This window comes from Amia ocellicauda, chromosome 4 (assembly GCF_036373705.1).
Source record: "Amia ocellicauda isolate fAmiCal2 chromosome 4, fAmiCal2.hap1, whole genome shotgun sequence".
NCBI lineage: Eukaryota > Metazoa > Chordata > Actinopteri > Amiiformes > Amiidae > Amia > Amia ocellicauda.
In genome coordinates this window covers 26,063,652-26,083,065 of record NC_089853.1, presented here as the reverse complement: position 1 = coordinate 26,083,065, position 19,414 = coordinate 26,063,652, and the positions used below count along the sequence as shown (strand labels likewise).

At 35.7% G+C, this 19,414-nt stretch overlaps 1 protein-coding gene across 4 annotated transcripts; it reads right to left on the bottom strand.

The window, feature by feature from the left end:
* Positions 1–1,774: 1,774 nt before the first annotated feature.
* Positions 1,775–19,214, bottom strand: LOC136748151 (ubiquitin-conjugating enzyme E2 Q2). Of its 4 annotated transcripts, none has more exons than XM_066701653.1 (13): positions 18,632–19,214; positions 15,798–15,902; positions 12,981–13,085; positions 12,100–12,156; positions 11,848–11,991; positions 10,361–10,445; positions 9,229–9,289; positions 8,673–8,763; positions 8,360–8,418; positions 7,984–8,032; positions 7,650–7,745; positions 6,676–6,742; positions 1,775–6,278 (listed from the first exon to the last, which is right to left on the bottom strand). In XM_066701653.1, the coding sequence occupies exons 1-13, from the start codon at positions 18,788–18,790 to the stop codon at positions 6,247–6,249; spliced, it is 1,110 nt and encodes a 369-aa protein (XP_066557750.1). In that variant the 5' UTR covers positions 18,791–19,214; the 3' UTR covers positions 1,775–6,246. The 4 variants fall into 4 exon arrangements, with proteins under 4 accessions (XP_066557750.1, XP_066557746.1, XP_066557751.1 ...); XM_066701649.1 differs by having other exon boundaries at positions 11,833–11,991; positions 18,632–19,213; XM_066701654.1 differs by having other exon boundaries at positions 11,848–11,988; positions 18,632–19,213.
* Positions 19,215–19,414: the final 200 nt, after the last annotated feature.

Sequence of the window (19,414 nt, the reverse complement as noted above, 5' to 3'; positions counted from 1 at the left end):
TGATTTTACCACTAAGATATCGCATGTAGTTGGTGTTATTAATAACCTGCAAATGGTATAATGGCCTTAAGGTTCCAAATAGAAAACCCATTTCCATACAGTTTACAATGAAATAGAAACTTAATTTAATTATTTGAATTCCAAAATCTTGAACATCAAAATTTGCAAAATATGCAAACTGGCTTTCAATTAAAAATCAAGAAAAGACAAGGCATTGTAATGCATCCTGTGCAAAACACATTGGGATTAGAAATCAGAAAAACAAAAACATTCATATATACAAAGGCACATACAGTACTTCAACCACACCCTTCACTTGAAACAATTCTGATTTCTGTACTTAAATATTGTTCACGAAAGCTGTACCATCCCTACCCACTCCCTCCCTATCTCTCCTGAGTATGAACACCACAGATTCTGGCATAGAAATCCATGGAGTGGAAGTCCAAAGTGTACACCCCTACTTAACTCTGTTCAATCAAATGGAATCATTAGTTTCATTTGGCTGAATGTGTGCTCAAAACTATCGCAGAAAACTAGTTTATCATTAAACTAAATGAATCACAGAATAACATAGTTTCAAATGAAAGATGCGAATACACACATAACCAAACGTAAAGGAAAAGTCTTACGTCCCAATACTTTCTGGCATCCTCTGTTAATACCCCCCCCACCAAGACACTACTCCCTGTTGAAAACAATACAAATGGAAGGCTTTTGTACTTTTGAAAACGTAATGTACATGTATATATACATATACAGACAAACGTGCGTGCAAACACACACAGTCACAATTATGGGGTTCCGGGAAAGGAGACAACAGGAACACTAATGCACATTTATACAAACAAACAAAAAAGTGTGGATTATTTGATGGCTTTTTACTTCGTTTTTCATCATAATATGGTTCCATGTTTCAATGAGGGTTAAGATACTGTGACTAGGGAGACCAGTACAACATTTTCAACACCCCCAGTCTTTTTAATTAAGTCTGGATGCAAATGTTTTGTCATGTTAAATATCAAATCTTCACCCACACATCTTCATGAGGGTACTGCAAAATACTGAAGAATCAAACAATATTGTGCTTTTATGTCATGACTAAACACTGACCTTGACGTTACCACTTCTGTAAAAGTGACTTATAAAGGCCCCATGATATACAGTTAAAAACAAATGCATCAAAAAATCCAGGTCACAAGCTCACAAGATTGAAACATACAATTTCAGACTCATTTTCTTGATCCCACAATATAATTTGTCAGGATTTCAAATTCAGCTCGAAATCACAAGACGGCAGGTTGTAAGATCAAATCCTGGGATGCGTTATCTTGATGAGATAATGACTGGTAATCTTGAGATCCTGAGATGAATTATCTTGTGATAAGATACATTTACAGTATGTGTAAATTTAAACAAATCTATTTACTTTAGGATATATATATATTTTTTTTTTTAATTAGCAGGAAGTGGACTTCCTGAACAAAAAGTCAGTTTTCCATTTTGATTTCTGTCCCTCTTCTTTGGGAAAATACATGTGATACCTAATTATACTTTGTCCCCTCTTGTGGAACCATGGCAAGTTGTATGAAACTGCTATAATTAATGTTTTAAGGGAGTAAATGGGGATCATGACCTTGTGTATAAGAATGTTATATTGCACAGTTTCCATTCCTAGGTAGCATTTCCAGATGACCCCATGAATTTGGACTGCCCGTATAGTGTGTATATATTTTTTTGGGGGAAAGTGCCAAAAGCAATCAGGACAAGAATGTATTTCTTAAAATTCTTTATTCATAAACTTGATGCAAGTTTACAAATTACTGTACATGGTCAAAATTACTCTTGCAATGAAAAAAAAAAAAAAAAAGAAAGAAAAAAAAAAAAAAAAAAAAAAAAAAAAATCAAAGCATGCTAACAGTGCATAACTTGATAACCTGCCCACCACAAAATGGCGCCAAAATGGAATCCACAATTAGAAGTCAGTATTTCAAACCAGATTTCACACACTGCCCAGTTACAAAGACGTCTGGTCCTTATTCGTATCATGTGAGGCCTTAGGTCACAACACATTTGACAAAAAATACATCCATGTAAGTATCCAATTTATAGCTTTAGGTCAATAGAGTAGCAGTTAGAATTCTACAAATAATGTGGTGCAGTTTAGACACAAGTTACACAATCTTAGTTTTGCAAGATTGAATTAAGAATTTTCACATTCCTTATGTTTAAATGGAAGAGAAATCTGGTTGAAAATATTTAATCCCTTTTTTATTGTGTGTGATGGGGGAAGGGGATTATAACATGACAAAACTAATTATGGGACAAACCTACATACTAACAAAACCAAAACATCATGGAACTTGTGTCTAGTTTATTATGGAACTACTCCAGGTCTGAAGATAAACAACCAAATAGCCAGAAATACACAAAAAGCTCATACTTTAGACTGGTTGCACTTGCACAATACTTCTGTTTGAGAATCATTTTTTTGTTGATTAAATTTATCCACACTAGTGCTCCCCCATCCCCTTTTTTTTTTTCTTTTTTACTTTAAGCATATCTGAATGCCAAAGTCTATAGCTTTCACCAGAATTCCTGCTGGCACTACTTCAAAAGGTTTACAATCCAAGTTATTTATTAATTATCTGTTTCAGTACATACAACAATAAGAATTCTACTTTCATGAAAACAAGGTACAATTAACAATTTCTGAAGCAAAGCCTTTTAGGATGGTCTCTGGCAGTAGCCAACTGCAAAACTTTCAACAAAAGGGGAGAGGGGAAGAATGCAACAAATAGGAGAAGCTTCAGAAAAAGTTACAATTACATGTTAAATGAGAGATTTGTTGCAAGATTAGTGGACATCTTGTAAGCATTGGGGAAGTCTCAAATTCAGGCTCCAAATCCCACAAACAATTGTGTGTCTTTCACAAACATCCCTCCTCTCCAATAAGCAGATTTCTCATGCACTGGTTTGATTGCTCCTAAGAAGCAGTCCCCACAACCACATTTATCGATCAAGTCCACTGAAAGTTTCACAAGAAAAAATATGAACATATTTTGACAAGGTAAGGAAATTCCTAGTTGTGATGCATTTGCGAGATTTAAATGTAAGTTTGTTCTACTTCATATATGTAAATGGTTCACTGTGACCGGGGGAGAGAGGGAGTTTGAGACTGCAGCTTGTGAAAACCATTCATTTTGCATCCTTAAACATTTTGCAGCAATCCTTAATATGAAATCTGAGTTTCTTTTCCTGAGTCATTAATCTGTTCAATCAGCAATACAGAACGTGGGGTAATGCTATTTTAGTATGAGATGCATGGATGCAGGACCACAAGCACTACAGTGGTTAACTTATTTTTTCCTCCCCTAACAGAACTTAGCTACATTTTTCCAAAAGCATGTGTTTATGAAAAACAAAACAGCAAGGTCTACTTGCCCGGTAATTTAATGTACAAACACATACACGAAATCCGGTTCTTTGCGTGTGAAAACCTTATTATTCTACCTTTGAAGTGAGTTTTTATTTGCAAATTGTATGAGTGCAAAGGATTTTAGCTATGCAAGTCATAGTTAGGTGTCCTTTAGTACACAATACAGATTCAGGGAGTGATTAAATTTTACATTTTGGCGGTATAGTGTGTATGTGGGACAGGTTATAAGTAGAATTTACTAACTTATATGCAATTATATAACAAAGAGGATGTAATTAATGTATACAAAATATATCCATCACTAGATTCCTCAATAAAGATGCTTGCTAGCACTGTAAAGGGTTAGTAAATGGGCCCGTCTACAGCAGAATGCCAGAAATCCAACAAACTGAACATGGAGAGGGAAAATAAAGATAGTGTCTGTAAAAGACCACTTTATATAAGCCCAATGCTGGTTTTAAGCAATCTGAAACAGGGTTCCAGGAGACGAGAGAGAAGGGGGGAAGGAAGGAAAGGAAAGAAAAAAACAAAACAAAACAAAACTGTAGAAAGACCCAATTAAACTATCTGAACATGAGGGCAACATTAAAATGCATCCAACAGGGTCCTGCATACGTTTTTCACCATCTCTCATTTTAAGAAGCCCCAAAACTTGATTAAATGCGCCAAGGTCAATTATTTACTTTAAGTGAGGACTGTCTGTCTGAGAAACAAGAATAGTATCTGGAGTGTGGAAGGAAGAAAAAATAAAAACATTTCGGGGGGGGGGGGGCTTCCTCCTTAATAAGGCATAAGACAATGCAGTCTCCAAAAATTGGGATTGATAAACATGAACAGTTCCTATATACAACTCATTCAACAAATGTTTGCCACTGTATAGACAAAACAAATTCGGATTGACTGGTACATGAAGAAAATGGAATCAGCAGCCTATATTTTTCACTCAGTGTCTGTTCACAAATAAAGTAAGTGTTTGTATATGATCAGAAGTGAGAGCCGAGGGCGGTCCATTCAAACGTAGACCTGCTGCTGTGTGGGTGTGCAGGCCTTAGATTAGAACTACAGCGAGTGTCATAATATTGCAAGCACTTATATCATTTATTTTGCACACAAAAAATTAGCTACTCACTGGTAACAATGCAGAACTGATCCTTCTCCACATACTTATGCTTATTAAGAGGTTTATAAATTGCCATTAAAGGTGTCTAGACCTTATTTACCAGCAATTAAAATTCCCAGAAAGCATTCCATGGATATAGATGTTAAGTAGGAAGAGAATCAATTTTGACACTAATACATTTAATAAAAGAGCAACCACACTAATTTAATTATGGTCTAGAAATGAACAACCTTGTAACCCCTATGAAAACAGGAATAGTCGCGATGTTAAAATAACAAAACATGGTTTATGCTTTTATTTTGCACTTTTATAAAGATATCAATTTAGCAAACTTTTTTTGTAAAATTTCTTGATCAGCCAAGAACTTCCTGCTTCAAAATGGAAAATGAAAAATTGTGTAACTGGATCCCACACCCATACAGGAGTATTTTATCTTAAACGGGGTGCTACAGTCATTTTTATGAATATATATGTATGTATTTTATAACATGTGGAGAGTTAAACTGAACTACATTACAATTAATAATCCAACTGCATTATTACAAAACCAGGTCTTACTTCAGGAGCAGCCAATATAGCCAAATGCCATAAACCTTTAGAGAATGGCTTAGGAGGTGATATGAATACTGGTATCCTACACCATAAAAAAAAAAAAAAAAAAATCTTAATTTAGATCCCTGCTATTTTTTTTTTTTATTTGACAATGGATTATTCAATGAGCAGGACAGTAATTTTATAGAATGTTATTACTTAGAATCTTGGCATAATATAGTACACAAAACAACAAAAAGTCTATACAGAATTATCCAGTGGCACATTACACAAATTAAATTAAGGTTTCCCATACAAGCTTCTACCATATCACCAAAGTTTTAAATTAAAATCACTAGCCGTAGCTACAGACATTTTCCTTGTAAAAATCAGATGTGAATAGCTGGTGGCTGCTATATGTTATTAAATATCAGGTTTAAACCTTGTCAAAATTGTCACTTCCACTTTCAAGCATACACACAAAGCCTCTCTGAAGTATTTGGCTATAGTGATGATTTTAAAAGAAGTCCAGACTCCTCCCATATTCCACTGCCTGTTAAGCTGTCTATTGAACAAGCAAGCCTGCCCCTTCCTTCGCTTTTAATATTCTTAATATATACTGGATTGGCTTACCATTTCAACCCTTTGTTTCAAACAAACAAAAAAAATGCAAGTATCTTGTGAATACGTAACATAAAACGTTAGGACAGCGTAAACCCCACAAACGGCAGTCATTGAAACACTTAGCCCATATGAAGGGGGAGAGGTGGAGAGGCAGGCTCTGCAAAGGTTTTTTTTTTTTAGTTTTTTTTTTTTTTTAGGTTTTTTAGTTTTTTTTGTTTAAGTTTTTAGATTTTTTTCATTTTAGTTCTGCTGAATGCCAAAGAGAAACTGAGAAGAGCAGGCCAGGCTAGCCTCGCAATATAAGGGTCAAGAGGTCAGTGAGGAGATTTACCCATTGGTTATACGGTCACCGATAGGGTCAACCCAACAGGGGTCACTCCTAAATAGATAACTTCAGAATCAGAACGGGGAGGAAAAAAGAAAAAAAAAGAAAAAAAAAAAAAAAAGGGGGCGGGGGGCCTGATGTGGGGAGAAAAAAGGCTTTGACCCTTAGAAATCTGGTCCCAGTGCACTTGTGGGGGGGGCTCTCCTCTTACCCATCCTCTTTAGGGGGTGTATACCAGCCTAAAAGAGAAGGTAGAATTAGTAAGCTTTCATCATCATCCTCCTACTGCTAGTAGTTTTATTCAGCTTTACATATTATTTTCCTTAATTCAATTGTTTATTGAATATAACAAAAGCACTGATGTAATATGATCCACTGGAAACACTTAAAATAGTGTTATTCCATTCAAATAAAATAGGTTCTTGTCTTGAGACTAGACAACAGTGACTAAAGACACCAGTAATGATCTCAAGTACTATAATCTTAGATTAAGGAAACATGACTGTCTAATGCAGTAATGTATCTTAAAGGTGTTAAAAAAAAATCAGTTACATAGCAGCAACTGTCCACATTTCAAATAACTCCTGACGAGACATTGTGTGATTTTCTTTAAAAACATTGCTTTATTAAACCTACCATTTTTTTCATGAATCTGCACCAGGGATTTGTATGACTGTTGTGCTCTGGCAAGATTGTACTGGTTCTGTTCCAGAAAGAGTAGAAACACAAGAATATGTACAGAATCTGTTATACACCTTTTCAGGCAAAAACTGAATTGTATTGAAAATAAGTGATTTAAAATTCCCCAGGATGTATATTACTCTGAATACCAATGCCACTTGATTTACCATTGCCAGGACTGAAACTTCAGGGACTTCAAACACACTTCATTGTATTGACAAAGAAAATGGTGACAAACTCACCCAGTGAACAGTCATTCAAATACAAATACCCTATTTATAAAGTCATGCTCACTAAGAAATCTAGTAGACAATCCATAGACAATCACACATTCACTCACTTTAACAGACTGTCCAACACAAATTTAGGTAAACATGCAGTAAGCTGTCAGATCCAACACACTTAACTCTATAACAGCATCTCCTGTGCATCAATGGATCAAGGAGGTACAAAAGGCATATTCTTACTCGACGTTTATTTTCTCCTTTATATTTCAGTTAGAATAAAAACAGTTCAAATTACAGCATTTAATTAAAGGCCTGATGTGGATGTGGGCAAGTCAAGAAATATATAGAAATGTGATCAGGTTTCAATATAACAATATCAAATTGGTGAAGGCATGACCAGTTTCATGCACTGTTACAATCAGAGACCTTTCTTACAGGCTTAACATTACAGATGTGCTGTTATGCAGTATCTGGTCTGTATTTTATTGTAAAAGTCACATTGGGCAGGGATTTTAGCACAAGGTGTAAATAAGCTTTATTTATTTACTACCATAGATTGAGTTAATCAGAATCCTCAGCATTCAGATACCATTATCTTCTATTCAGAGGGCAGAGGACATAAAAGCTATGCTGAAGTGTAAATACATCCCAGGCAATATTAATCTGGAACATTGAATGTGCTTTTACAGCACTCAGACTTACCTTATTGGCTCCAAACTGCACTCTGGCTTTTCCTTTGACTAAAGTGGCGTTAATCTGCATGATGACAGACTCTATGGAATAGGCACTGCTCCAGCCCTAAGATTACAGAAATCAAGAATATATAATTAGGGCACTGCAAAATCATCATTACTACCATGCATCTACTTAAATGAAAGTCGGGACTATAGGAGGAGTGATGGGGAGGATTCCTCAAAGTTAATGTGTGGCATTCAAAGGGTTAATGTGGTTTATATGGTCAAAGCAAGCTGGATTGGAAAGCCCACCCAATGTCTGAAATTCACTGACAAGATGGAATGAGTTATTTGAGTCTTACCTGTTTTGTAAGAAGTTCCATACATAAGGCTCCTCCACCCAGAACATAACTGAAACAGGAATAATTCAAACAAAACACTGAGTGAGGGTAAGGAAACAAACTGATATACAATACCAATGAAACAAACAAAAATTAATTCAAAAGTAGAAGATGCAGGAGACCCATAATCAAAGTGAGTAAAATACACCCACACAACAAAAATCAAACATATATACATGTATGCATTTTTACATTCCAACTTATAAAGCGGATTTTTAAAAGATAGAAAAAATATCAGCCAGGGTTGAAATATTCAAAATCAAGGACTTTAAAGGCATAACAAACTAGTTTTATTTTTTTTACTTTTACAAAAATTACACAAAGCTATAATACTTACCCTCCAGAAAGCACAGGTGAAACTACCCGCACAAAAGGGGGATCAAACGGGAAATTATCCTGCAACATCAAAATGTGTGTGAGCATATTTTTATGCCAACATAAAAAGCGTATTTAAGAAACTTTTCTAATATTTTAATTATCTTGCTTTCATAGAACTAACTTTCAAGAACTATATATGTAAGAATTATACAATTTTTACATTTAGTTGCATTTAAACACTTCATTATTACAAATAGGATTATAAATATTTTCTAAATGAGAAATATAAACATGCATATATACAAAGTGAGCAACTGAAGTTAGACCCTTACTTTATAAGAGAAATTGAGCAGGATGTAATCCATCCCTTCCTTTTCCTTTAAAACCTGCAAGTCACTATGTAATGGACTATCTGGATCCACCCTGTAGAGTACAAACCACACCAATGAAGGATTATTCTTAAATTGAACCAAAATCCTTAATTTCTGTAGAAGAATACAACATTAGTGTCCAAACAGCTATGAAGGTATTTCACACAAACTAATAGTACATGCAGTATTACAAGTTTTAGACTAGATTTTAGTATCGTGCTAGTCTGCATTCCTAAACAAAATCTCAACTTACTGACACTTTCATGAGACATGAATAAACTGATCTCATTTGGAATGCTGACAATCAATTTAACTATTTAATAGAATTTAACAAATACAATAAACCCAATTTACATTAAATATTAGAATATTAATGTATAGCACAATACATTTAGTTTTCAGCAAATTTACCAATAGATAACATGCTTCCCATAGGGAGACAAGAAAAACTAACTACTCAAAGTTTATATAGTGTAGTTCATGTGTAGTTCATTTGTTCATGCTGATCAGTACTTACGTTCGCAGCTTGACATGCCACTCATAAAGGCTGTCATTGACAAGCTCCACTGAATAAATTCCTGCAAAAAGGTTTTTAAAATATATACATTTAACTCTAGAAATTCAATAAACATTTTTCTTTAAAAACATTATTCATGAAGAGCATCCATAGACCGTTAAGCACTATATAGGACCAATATATTCTAATTCAGTGGTGCATTAAAACCAATGAGATAGCCCAAATGACTACTGCTTTATTTTATTATTTTTTTTATTTCTTGGCAGATGCCTTTATCCAGGGTGACTTAAGTACAAGGCATCAATCATTACAAAATCAATTAACTAAAACACAGCAATTCAGAAGAATACATTTTACAAATTCCAATTTACAATTGTGATTTTATGCGATTTTATACATTTGCATGCCTATCTTATAGCATGTAAACACAAATTGTATCACCTAAAAAGGATAGAGCATTATAAAAGACAGGAAAAAAAAAAAAAAAGATTAAATGCTTTCATTTACTCAATCTAATCTCATATTTTAAACACTTTATGGAATAGGAAGCTAAATCTTACTGAATATCAAATATCGAACTCTAAACAGGATTTCTCTGAAGGAGACGTTATTAAAGGCCGTTAGTTTGCCACACGCCTGGATCTACCGCCATAACATCCTGAAAGCAAAATGCTCTGATTCCATCATGCGTCACGGCTCGACACAACAAGCACATCAAATGATGGACATTTTCAATAACCGTTTGCTGTGATGACAATCAGACCTTGATTTAAATTAATACAATTAAGCACACGTTATGCTTTTTAAGCACAACAGCTTCAGGTCTCTCCACAGCCCCTAACCCTTAACAAAACTTCCAGTGTGAGGGCAGATGAGATGATGCACCAGTACATAATCATTTATAATATTGGGAGAGGTCTGTGTGTTTTTATATATATATATATATATATATATATAAAATTTTATATATATATATATTTTTTTTTTTTTTTTTAACAGTAAATATTTATTCTGTACAAAACTAATAACCAGGGCTGTTATTTTGAGAAGAGCACACAGATTTTCAAATGACAACAAGTTACAAGCTTCGTTATTCAAAAATCATCCTGGCCCATGCAGAAATCTCTCTCACCTGACTTATAACTCTGTGACCTGTAGATCTCCCTGAGTTCTTTCATGAGGCGGTCTGAAGCCTGCACTGAACCAGATACAGCACCCTTAAAAAGATAATTTTAAGTGAATGAGCAGAAAGTGTAGTTCACACACACACAAAAAAAAAAAAACATTTTGCAGAAAGATGCATTTCCGTTAGCTTGTTGTTACCACTTTAAATGATAACATTTTTCATAAAAATTAAATAGCTTGACAGTCAGAACTTGTCCTACTCCTATAACACTGGCATTCACAAAGAGGAAAAGAGGACTAGTTTTAAAATCTCTTTTGAAAAAGGCTTTGAAAATATGAAAGTATAAGGAACTATTGCAGTTCAGCAAATGTATCAGTAACAGAAACTCATACAAACCCAACTGTTTTTGCTGGAAATATACATGTAGTAGATTCAAGTCTTAACATAGAAATATTTTAATAAAAACATGTAGAAATTAAATTTAACAACCGATGGAGGCAACCGATACTTTATATTAAAAAAAAAAAAAAAAAAATCTAGAAAAAACAGTAACCTTTTATGTCAGAATATATGCAGCAGACTAGTGAAGAGTTAACAGTGGTTAACAACTCAGTATAAAATTATGAATGTATACACTTTCAGTCAAAGGTCAAACTTAAATTTTACTAAACTATAAAATAACCATTGGCTTATAAACATTAACAAAATAGGTGGGTAGGTTTAACTAGCATGTCCTCATTTATCCAATTAAAAAAAAAACTACCCCTAATAGGTTTGTAATGCAAATGATGGCACATAAAGACAGTTTTGCAAAGAACACTAGATTGAGTAGCAGAATTTCAAAGAATTCATAATTAATACATAATTAAAATGCTAAATTCTAAAATATTTAAACTTTGGGTACAGTATAAGGGGCCTGTTTGTAGGGATGGAACTAATGAAGGAAATCTACCTTCAGTTTGGCACTGCAGTGTCAGTTCAGAATAAACATTCAATATTTGTTTTTAGAGTATTATTGCACACACTTTAGTGGAAGTGGGCACTAAAATTAAGTTGGCAACAAAATTAGGGCTACATTTACACAGGGTTAGATAGCTCTGTGTAGGGATAAGTACCTTAACATCTTTAGTAGAATGCAATGCAATGCAATGTTAAAAGTTCCTGATACAGTAGGAGACAAAGGTTTAATATCAGAAGTATGATGACATTTACATTGGTATTGCATTTTGCTATGGTGACCTTGGGATAAAGGATAGCCTTCATTGTTCCATGCTCATTTCAAATTAGGAGTTTGACAACATTAGACATTTCATTGCAGAATCACAGGCAGAAGTAACTTCATATTAAATTCTAGGTAGAGAGGCAGATTACTGGGGACTAATATAAATTAACTCCTACCTAAACTAAATGGAGAGAAGAAAAAAAAAAAAGGGCAAAATTCCCACTACCCCCCCTGAATGTATGAAATGTCACCTTACCGAATGAGCACTTACGTTCAAGTGGTCCTGCCTCTGATTCTTTCGGATTTTCTCCAGAATCGCCAGATTCTCTTTCTCAATCCCATCATCCTCTGACTTTTTCCCATCCACTGGTTCTTCTTCTTTCATCTCATAGTGGTCCAGATCTTCGATATCCTGCTGGCAGAGAAGAAAACACTTGTAATAACTTTAGGCATGACTACACCGTAAGAATTTAGAATTCTAGAAAGAGGGGCGGGGGGGTTTGGGGAAGAGAAATAAAAAGACCTCTCCCATTTCTTCCTCCTCCTCTTCTTCAGATGTCACTTCCTCTGTTGTTCCATTCTGAAAAGCCAATGTAAAAGCATGTATGTTTACAAACAGATTGACATACATTAAACTGCAGATTTAATTCAGTCTTTAAAATGAGAAGAAGCGTTTGTGTAGTAATGCCTAAAAAGACTGGTTTGATCCAGGGTCTGAGATATCTGCTAATACATAAGGTGCTGTCCTAGATGCACCTCAGGCCAGTGTAAACCTTCACATAACCTTTGGCCAGAGCAGACAGCTATACCTGAAACAGGCAGTGGAATCAGTGTGTAAGTAATTAAATTCATTCAGAACAATGTAAGCACCATTACCACACATAAGCTCAAGACTACATACTAAGGGTCTTCTAGCCCAATGTAAAGTTGTCAAACCAACAGCAGAAATTAAAGCAAGAAAACTAACAAGAACCCCCCCCACCCCTTACAAAATGTATGCTTTAGGAAAGTTACATTTTTGCCTAGAAATTACACCAGAAAATATTTTATAATACATATAACGTAAATACCAAAAATATTATCTATATAAGTTATCCAATCAGGATAAAACTGACCAAGATCCAGGTACAGCTGGACTTAAATTATCTATGCTAATTTGGGCAAAGCAAAGCCAATTTGTTCTTATTAACAAAATCAGGTATAATTCAATAAGCATTCATTTGCCAATTACTGACCAGAAAATTAATTCAATATAAAATGCTGTTCAGTAGCAAAAAATACATATTCCTTAAAAGACAAAGTAACATCCAGCAGATATTACAGAAATAAATTGCTTTCAGTCAGCAGTCTATACGTAGGCTATATATTTGTACACTTTGTGCATAATAACGGCTTTGCTCTTACCTGTCCAGCAGGAAGTGGCTGATCCAGCATTTCTACATCAGGATGCTGTGGCAGATTATACAGCCGGCAAAGATCACAGATGAGACGCTTCAGCTGTTGTAGGAGCTGGGGAATCAGTTACAACCAAACATATAAGGGGGGGACAAAACAAAAAACATAAGTGACTAAGCCATACAAGTTTAAATTACGAATTAAATCAGACTACCTGCAATATGGCTTTTAGATGTCTATGCAGCTCACTGTAAGTTCATCAAGACTAATTAGGCTACTTTTCAGCTTAGTTCTCTAAAAACCCAAACTATTTAAATGATTTACACAACTAATACCCAGCAACCAGGAATGTTCCCAAAGCTTTGCATCTCTGTACCACTATGACCTACAATGGTGCAGCTGCTACCTATTACCCCATTTCTTACATTATGACAATGTGAATTATAACATTTCAAAAACAGCTTAGAAATTAGTTTACTGTTACTACATAGTCAGTCAAACTATTTCATGCTAAAAAGATACATATTTGAATTTCATACATCACTGCTTTTACGATACTATGAAAACCAAAAATGTACATGAAATCAATGAAAAAACACATCAATAAGTTTCACGAAGTCCAACTGTGCAACAGTACCTTTTTAGAAGACATTGACGTCTATCAAAATCCGCATTATAAAACATAACTGGAGACCTATACATTATGCAAATTAAACAAAGGTGGATGTTTGTTCTGAATGTCAAGGAAATCCTGTTGCAACACAGCTTAAAGTGTTATTCAACTATTTAAGTGTTATTATTAATGAAACTATAATTATATACCTTTTCAAGTAAAGATTCCAGCTGACTAAACATAATTAGGAGAGGGAGGGGCTAAATTTTGGACTGCTACTTCACAGATTTCTACACAACAGTTTCATGTTGCTTACATGACAATCTGGTTTGATGAAGGATTCCCTGCATTCCAAACTCCCACTAATAAGTGACAGTTCAGTAAAATACTTTTTGTAAGATGCTGGTTAAAATAGTATACGGGTGATTCCCAGAAAGCCTTTCAGGCTACGGTCAGATTATATTGTTTACAAAACAAACAAAAAAAAACTGACATTAGACAGACAACCATGCATGTTCTGCACCCCACTATTACTATCACCTCTGCAGGTGATAGAAAACAGACCAAATATAAACCCTTAAACCCCAATTAAAATGTTTTATCATTTTATAGTATTTTAATTCCATTGTCGTAGGATAATGTTCGAATATGATTAAGTATTGTTGTTGCATAAGATGAGAAAATAGGGGAATAGACACTTGTCATGGAAATTCCCATATATACAGCACAGCATTCATCTGCGGTTATGCTGTATACAGAGACTCATTACTACACCACTGCTGTTGTAATGTGTTCTTTCCACTTGTCATTGTGGTTATTTCCTGTAATCCAAATTCATTTCCCCCCCAACTCCTTTTCCTGGACTATGTTTGTGCCCCCACTTACCATTTGATTACAGTGAAATATGTGTACCCTTCTCTTATATGCCTGCTACAGAGACAGGTTTGTAAAAAATATATATATATGTATATATACACACACATACATATATACATACATACATACATACACACACAATTCATAAATCAATGATTACTTGATACATAGTAGGCACACTTGAATGGTATCAAAAAATCAGAACACATTGCTTGCAAATTCAGGTTAACTGGTGAACCTTTTTGAAGTACAAAAACACCAGGACTAACTGCAATAAGGTAGCAAGCCTGATAAGTTTTGTATACAATGACCATGTTGGAATGGACGATACTAGTGATTGATTTGTAATTTAACTTTCTTTCAAACATGTTTCACTCAATTATTTCATACAGGACATCAGCTTTGAAAATTGCTCCAAACATTAATAAGAATCAGAAATTCATGAGTGAAACTTCGTTAATCACTTAATTAACACCTCCTTGGATTTTTATTTTAATGGTTCAAACTGCATACAAATCCAAAGTCACTACTATATACAGAAATTGCATAAGCCTATATGACAAAAAAGTAGCAGTCTAATAAGACACCCATTGCATAGCAGCTTGCACTAACCAGTTTGACTGAGCTTAGTCACACATGGGAAAGCTGACAACACCATACGTGTATTTAAAGGAACGCTTCATTGGAAATCAGTTTTTCTTATTAAAATTGTAGTTTTCAAATACCAGTTTTTGTTTTTTTCCCCAGAATGTCAGTGTGGCCTGATATTGCATTGTTAAAAAATAGCTTACATTAGAAGTAATGTGCAATAATTTCAGGATGCTGAAGATATTTCATTACAACACATGATTGTCTTCATTTGTAAAGTGCAAAATGACAATGACAATTTACAAATTAAATATGAGCCTAAATATATATTTTAATAATGGCAAAATGAATTCAGTGTAATGGGAGAATAAAATAGAAATAACATGAAGCGATCATTTCAGATGAAGAATTAACTGATTACCACTGTAAAATCTACAGGATATAAATAAAACTTATGTAAAATATGCAGTATACAAGTGGCCTTGGGTACAATTTGAAACTAGGACATTTTTATTATTTTTAGTTCAGATCTGCAGACAATTACACCTGTACCTGTCAATCAAGATTATTTTTATGATGACATACCAGTAATACCCACTCACAATTATAAGTGTCCACTTCACCAATTGTACTTAAACATGGCTTTGTTCACAGGTTGGTTCACAAGACTGAAACAATCAAAACCACCTATAAGGCAAATAAATCCACTTGAAATGGGATAAACGAATGCGGACTGGACCCACACTGACCAGAGTGCTTCCCTTCCTGACATCCTCAAGACGCTCCAGCACCGCTGCCAAGCTGGGGTCATCGGAGTCCACAAACCATATTGGTGGTGTAGAGGGGTACGATTCCTGTCAGAAGACAAAAACAATAGTTCAGGTGTTGCCGTTGTCCCAACCTCCAAATTAACAGCCCGGCAGTTTATCTTTTTAGTATCATATTATACTACCTATTAATCACATTCATATTCTATGTTGATTGGTTACAAATAAAATATAATTTGGTTCTTCAACATAAAACCAAATCTTGTTAATCCTGCATGAAATATTTTCAGTGACCATTCTAATTATGATTAACTGAATATTTGTTTTCTATAATGCTCTCTACTCCACATAGACAGGAACTGGAGCTTTTTTTTTTTTTTTTTTTTTTTTAATCATGAAAGCTTTGAGTGACATATTCTTAGAAGGTCCTAAAAAAAAGTAGTTTGTGTGGGTCTCCTAAAGAGAAGAGTGGTTCAAAATGTGCACGTTTACCAAAACCAGACCAAAAGAGCCCAACTTCAGATCCAAGAGGGGGAAAATGAACAAAAATAGTCATTCAACAACCACTAACATGAAGGTTATATTTCACTATATACCAGTGGGTGTATAGGTGCAATTGCAAGATTGAGATTACATTTTCCTGTTACATTATGTACACATTATGCAAAGCTGTACAGTTGTGGATACATTTTTTAAGGTGTAGTAAGTACATCATGCACATTGTATGACCCTGTAAATACAGGTACATGAAAAATAAAGTAAAATGGGCTTATTTTCAATATGACTACATCAGCACAATGCCATTAGTAATAGAAAATGTTCCCTGTAGATTGAGGGAAAATGGCCTGTCATTTCCTAGAAATAAAAACATTTATAGGTTAAAAATCATTGGTGAATTTTTGTTTTTTCAAGTTTCTGCCATGAGAAGACTTTGTGAGAAATCAATTTGATTTTTTAATTCTTAACCCCTGACTTTGAATTTCAGCAAAAAAGGAAGAGTACAACTAATGACTAACCAGTGAAAAAAGTAGGCCGACCACACAATTTCATATACATTGTTTACAACCATTTCAGATCACAAAAGAACAGAAGGTATGCCAAACCTAAGCATTTTATGTTCTTGAATCTACAACTGTCCACATTTAAATCCTATTTAATGGCACTTGATTTTTAAAGATAATATTAGAGGGTTCATACATTTGTTTTAAAGTTAGAATGTATTTTAATTGAGTTTTTTTTCCACCCAAAGCTCCTTAAGAAAAATTGTTCACTGAATTGTTACGTAAACCCTGACCTAAATTTTATAACAATGCATGATCAGCACACAGTCCAATGAAATCCTCTGCAGCTCCAATTTTCTGATTATATGTTTAGGATGCCATCCTGCTTCTAGGAGATTACTGTGACTTTCTTTTACAACATCCATCTGTTCATGAGTGTTTAACAACAAAGACAACAGTTCTACAGTTTGTATTACTGTAGTTTACCAAGTAAGCTGGGGTTACGTGTGTGTAAGTTCAGACTAATCCATAAAACCTTCAAAATGCAATGCATTTTTTGTAGCTTGCAATATTTTAGTTCTTTACTAAACATTTGTATGTGGATTATCTGTATATCTATAAATATTGTGGAAACATCTTGGGGAGACATTCATGCACACAGGCTGATCTATGTAAAAACAAACTTTCTGACAAAAAAAACGACAAAAAGGGGAATCAGGAAGGTAGTGTTAAACTTTGATATTCATTGTCCCTAAACCTTAATGATGAGCAGCAACATTCTTGAAAAACAGACAGTGAGTGATGCATGCAAAAATAAGGAGAGAGTGATTAGCTGAATGCTGTAGAGCCTCCCATGCATTGATGGAGAGGTGCTGTCCTTCTAAGGTAACACAAAAACAGCTAATGATCATTTATAATGAGTGAAAAGCAGAGATTTCATGAAAAGCAACCCCCACCACAAGTGGCGTATTGTACTGTTCAGGAAGAGGGGGTTTCTACGCAAACGTTGTGTGCGCTACCTATACATTTTCTTCCTGTAGGTATAACTCATCTGGGGCGCCGGAGTGGTTTTATTCGACCCCCTCAAACCGATTACACCATTTAACCTGTGAAGATCACGTTATTATATAAAGTCGACTGGCCCAAATAGGAAAAGGCTGCAAAGTGTTCCTACAAAACAAACACGCCATTCACAGGATTGGGGCAACTAGACCATGCTCCCTCTTTTCTGATTCGTATATAAAAACCAGTCATCAAACGTGCAGATAAAACTGTAAAGTGACATAAGTAGCGATTGATGGTAGAGCACCTCTGATAAACGACGTCTGCATTCATCATTGGCATCGTTAAGTGGTGGGGGGGGGGTGGAAAAACAACAACAATAGATATATGGTCATGTAGCTGCGGTACACTTCAGTACATTTCATATCACACGTGACGTACTGCATTAGCAGAAAGTTAAAATGTGATAATTGTTAAAAGTGAGAGTGTAAATGGTTTAAAATAGGAGATGTTTTGACTCGATCGGCGCTACATCGAGCAAACCCCCACAAACATCTGACGTATCTGCCCTTCCGGTCCCCAAATGCGATGTTAATAAAAGAGAAAGATTATTCTGTGTGATGATGGCGTGGGTACACAGGCACCATCTTGTGCTTGTGTTTACGGATAACCTCATCCCCCCCCAACAGTGGATCTGTCCCGTCCGCCTGTCCGTCCGCCCGCCCGCCTGCCCGCCTGCCCGCCTGCGGTTGAGAGTCGACTCGGCCCCGGACTCGTCGTACACCGAACCGCGGCTCCGCTCTCCCCCCTCACCGTGATGTTGCAGTGGATGATGAGCAGCTTCTCGCCGGTGACGTTGAACTGGCAGCTCAGCTCGTCGGGTTTCCAGTCGATGATTCGGAAGCGTTCGTGGTTCGGGTCGAAGATGGACTCCAGGAACTTGAGCTCGGCCTTCAGCCCCGACACCGACATCTTCCGCTCATCTCCGGCCGGGCCGCGGGGGAGGGGGAGAACTCGGGACCTATGGCGGCCCAGGCGGCGAGGCGAGTCTCAAGCCCAGCAGCAGCGACAACAACAAAGAGGGGAAAGACGCCTTTTTGAAAAAACAAAAATCAAAAAAACACCGAGTGCCGAATAATGCCGTAAAGTTCACCGCCTTGTTTTCCCGTCCGTGGTCTTGTCGCTATTTTATTTATTTTTTACAGCTGCTTTGTTGTTGTTTCCCCCCCTTTTTTTATACCTGGAGAGGCTTGAGACACAGTTCTACAAGCCCGCAGAAATTCAACCCAACGCGGGGGCGCAGCGACTCGCAGAACCCGGCGCTCAACGGTGGCTCCTTCTGGGGTTTAAAGATGGCGTCACAGTCTGAGCCCGCAGAGTCCCAGCAGCCCCTGCGCGGCCAGGGGAAGAGGGGCGGAGAGTCTGAAAAAATAAAAGAATTACAGAACAATCTTCACACCCTTCTTTCACTACTGGGACGAAAAGCCTTTCTTTATCACTGGCTCTGGTATTTACAGCATTATGTTTGTTGATGTTGTTTTCGGTAGCTTATGTAGCTTGTATTTTCTTTGCTGACAAATGATCACGCATTCTTTC

What these genes read in the sequence shown, in the direction of transcription:
- LOC136748151 (XM_066701649.1), bottom strand. Translation starts at nt 18,790, where the DNA reads ATGTCGGTGTCGGGGCTGAAGGCCGAGCTCAAGTTCCTGGAGTCCATC. An exon ending in TCATCCACTGCAACATCACG is followed by an intron (nt 15,903 to 18,631) that starts GTGAGGGGGGAG and finishes GTCTTCTGACAG; the next exon opens with GAATCGTACCCCTCTACACC. An exon ending in TGCAGTTTGGAGCCAATAAG is followed by an intron (nt 6,743 to 7,649) that starts GTAAGTCTGAGT and finishes TTTCTGGAACAG; the next exon opens with AACCAGTACAATCTTGCCAG.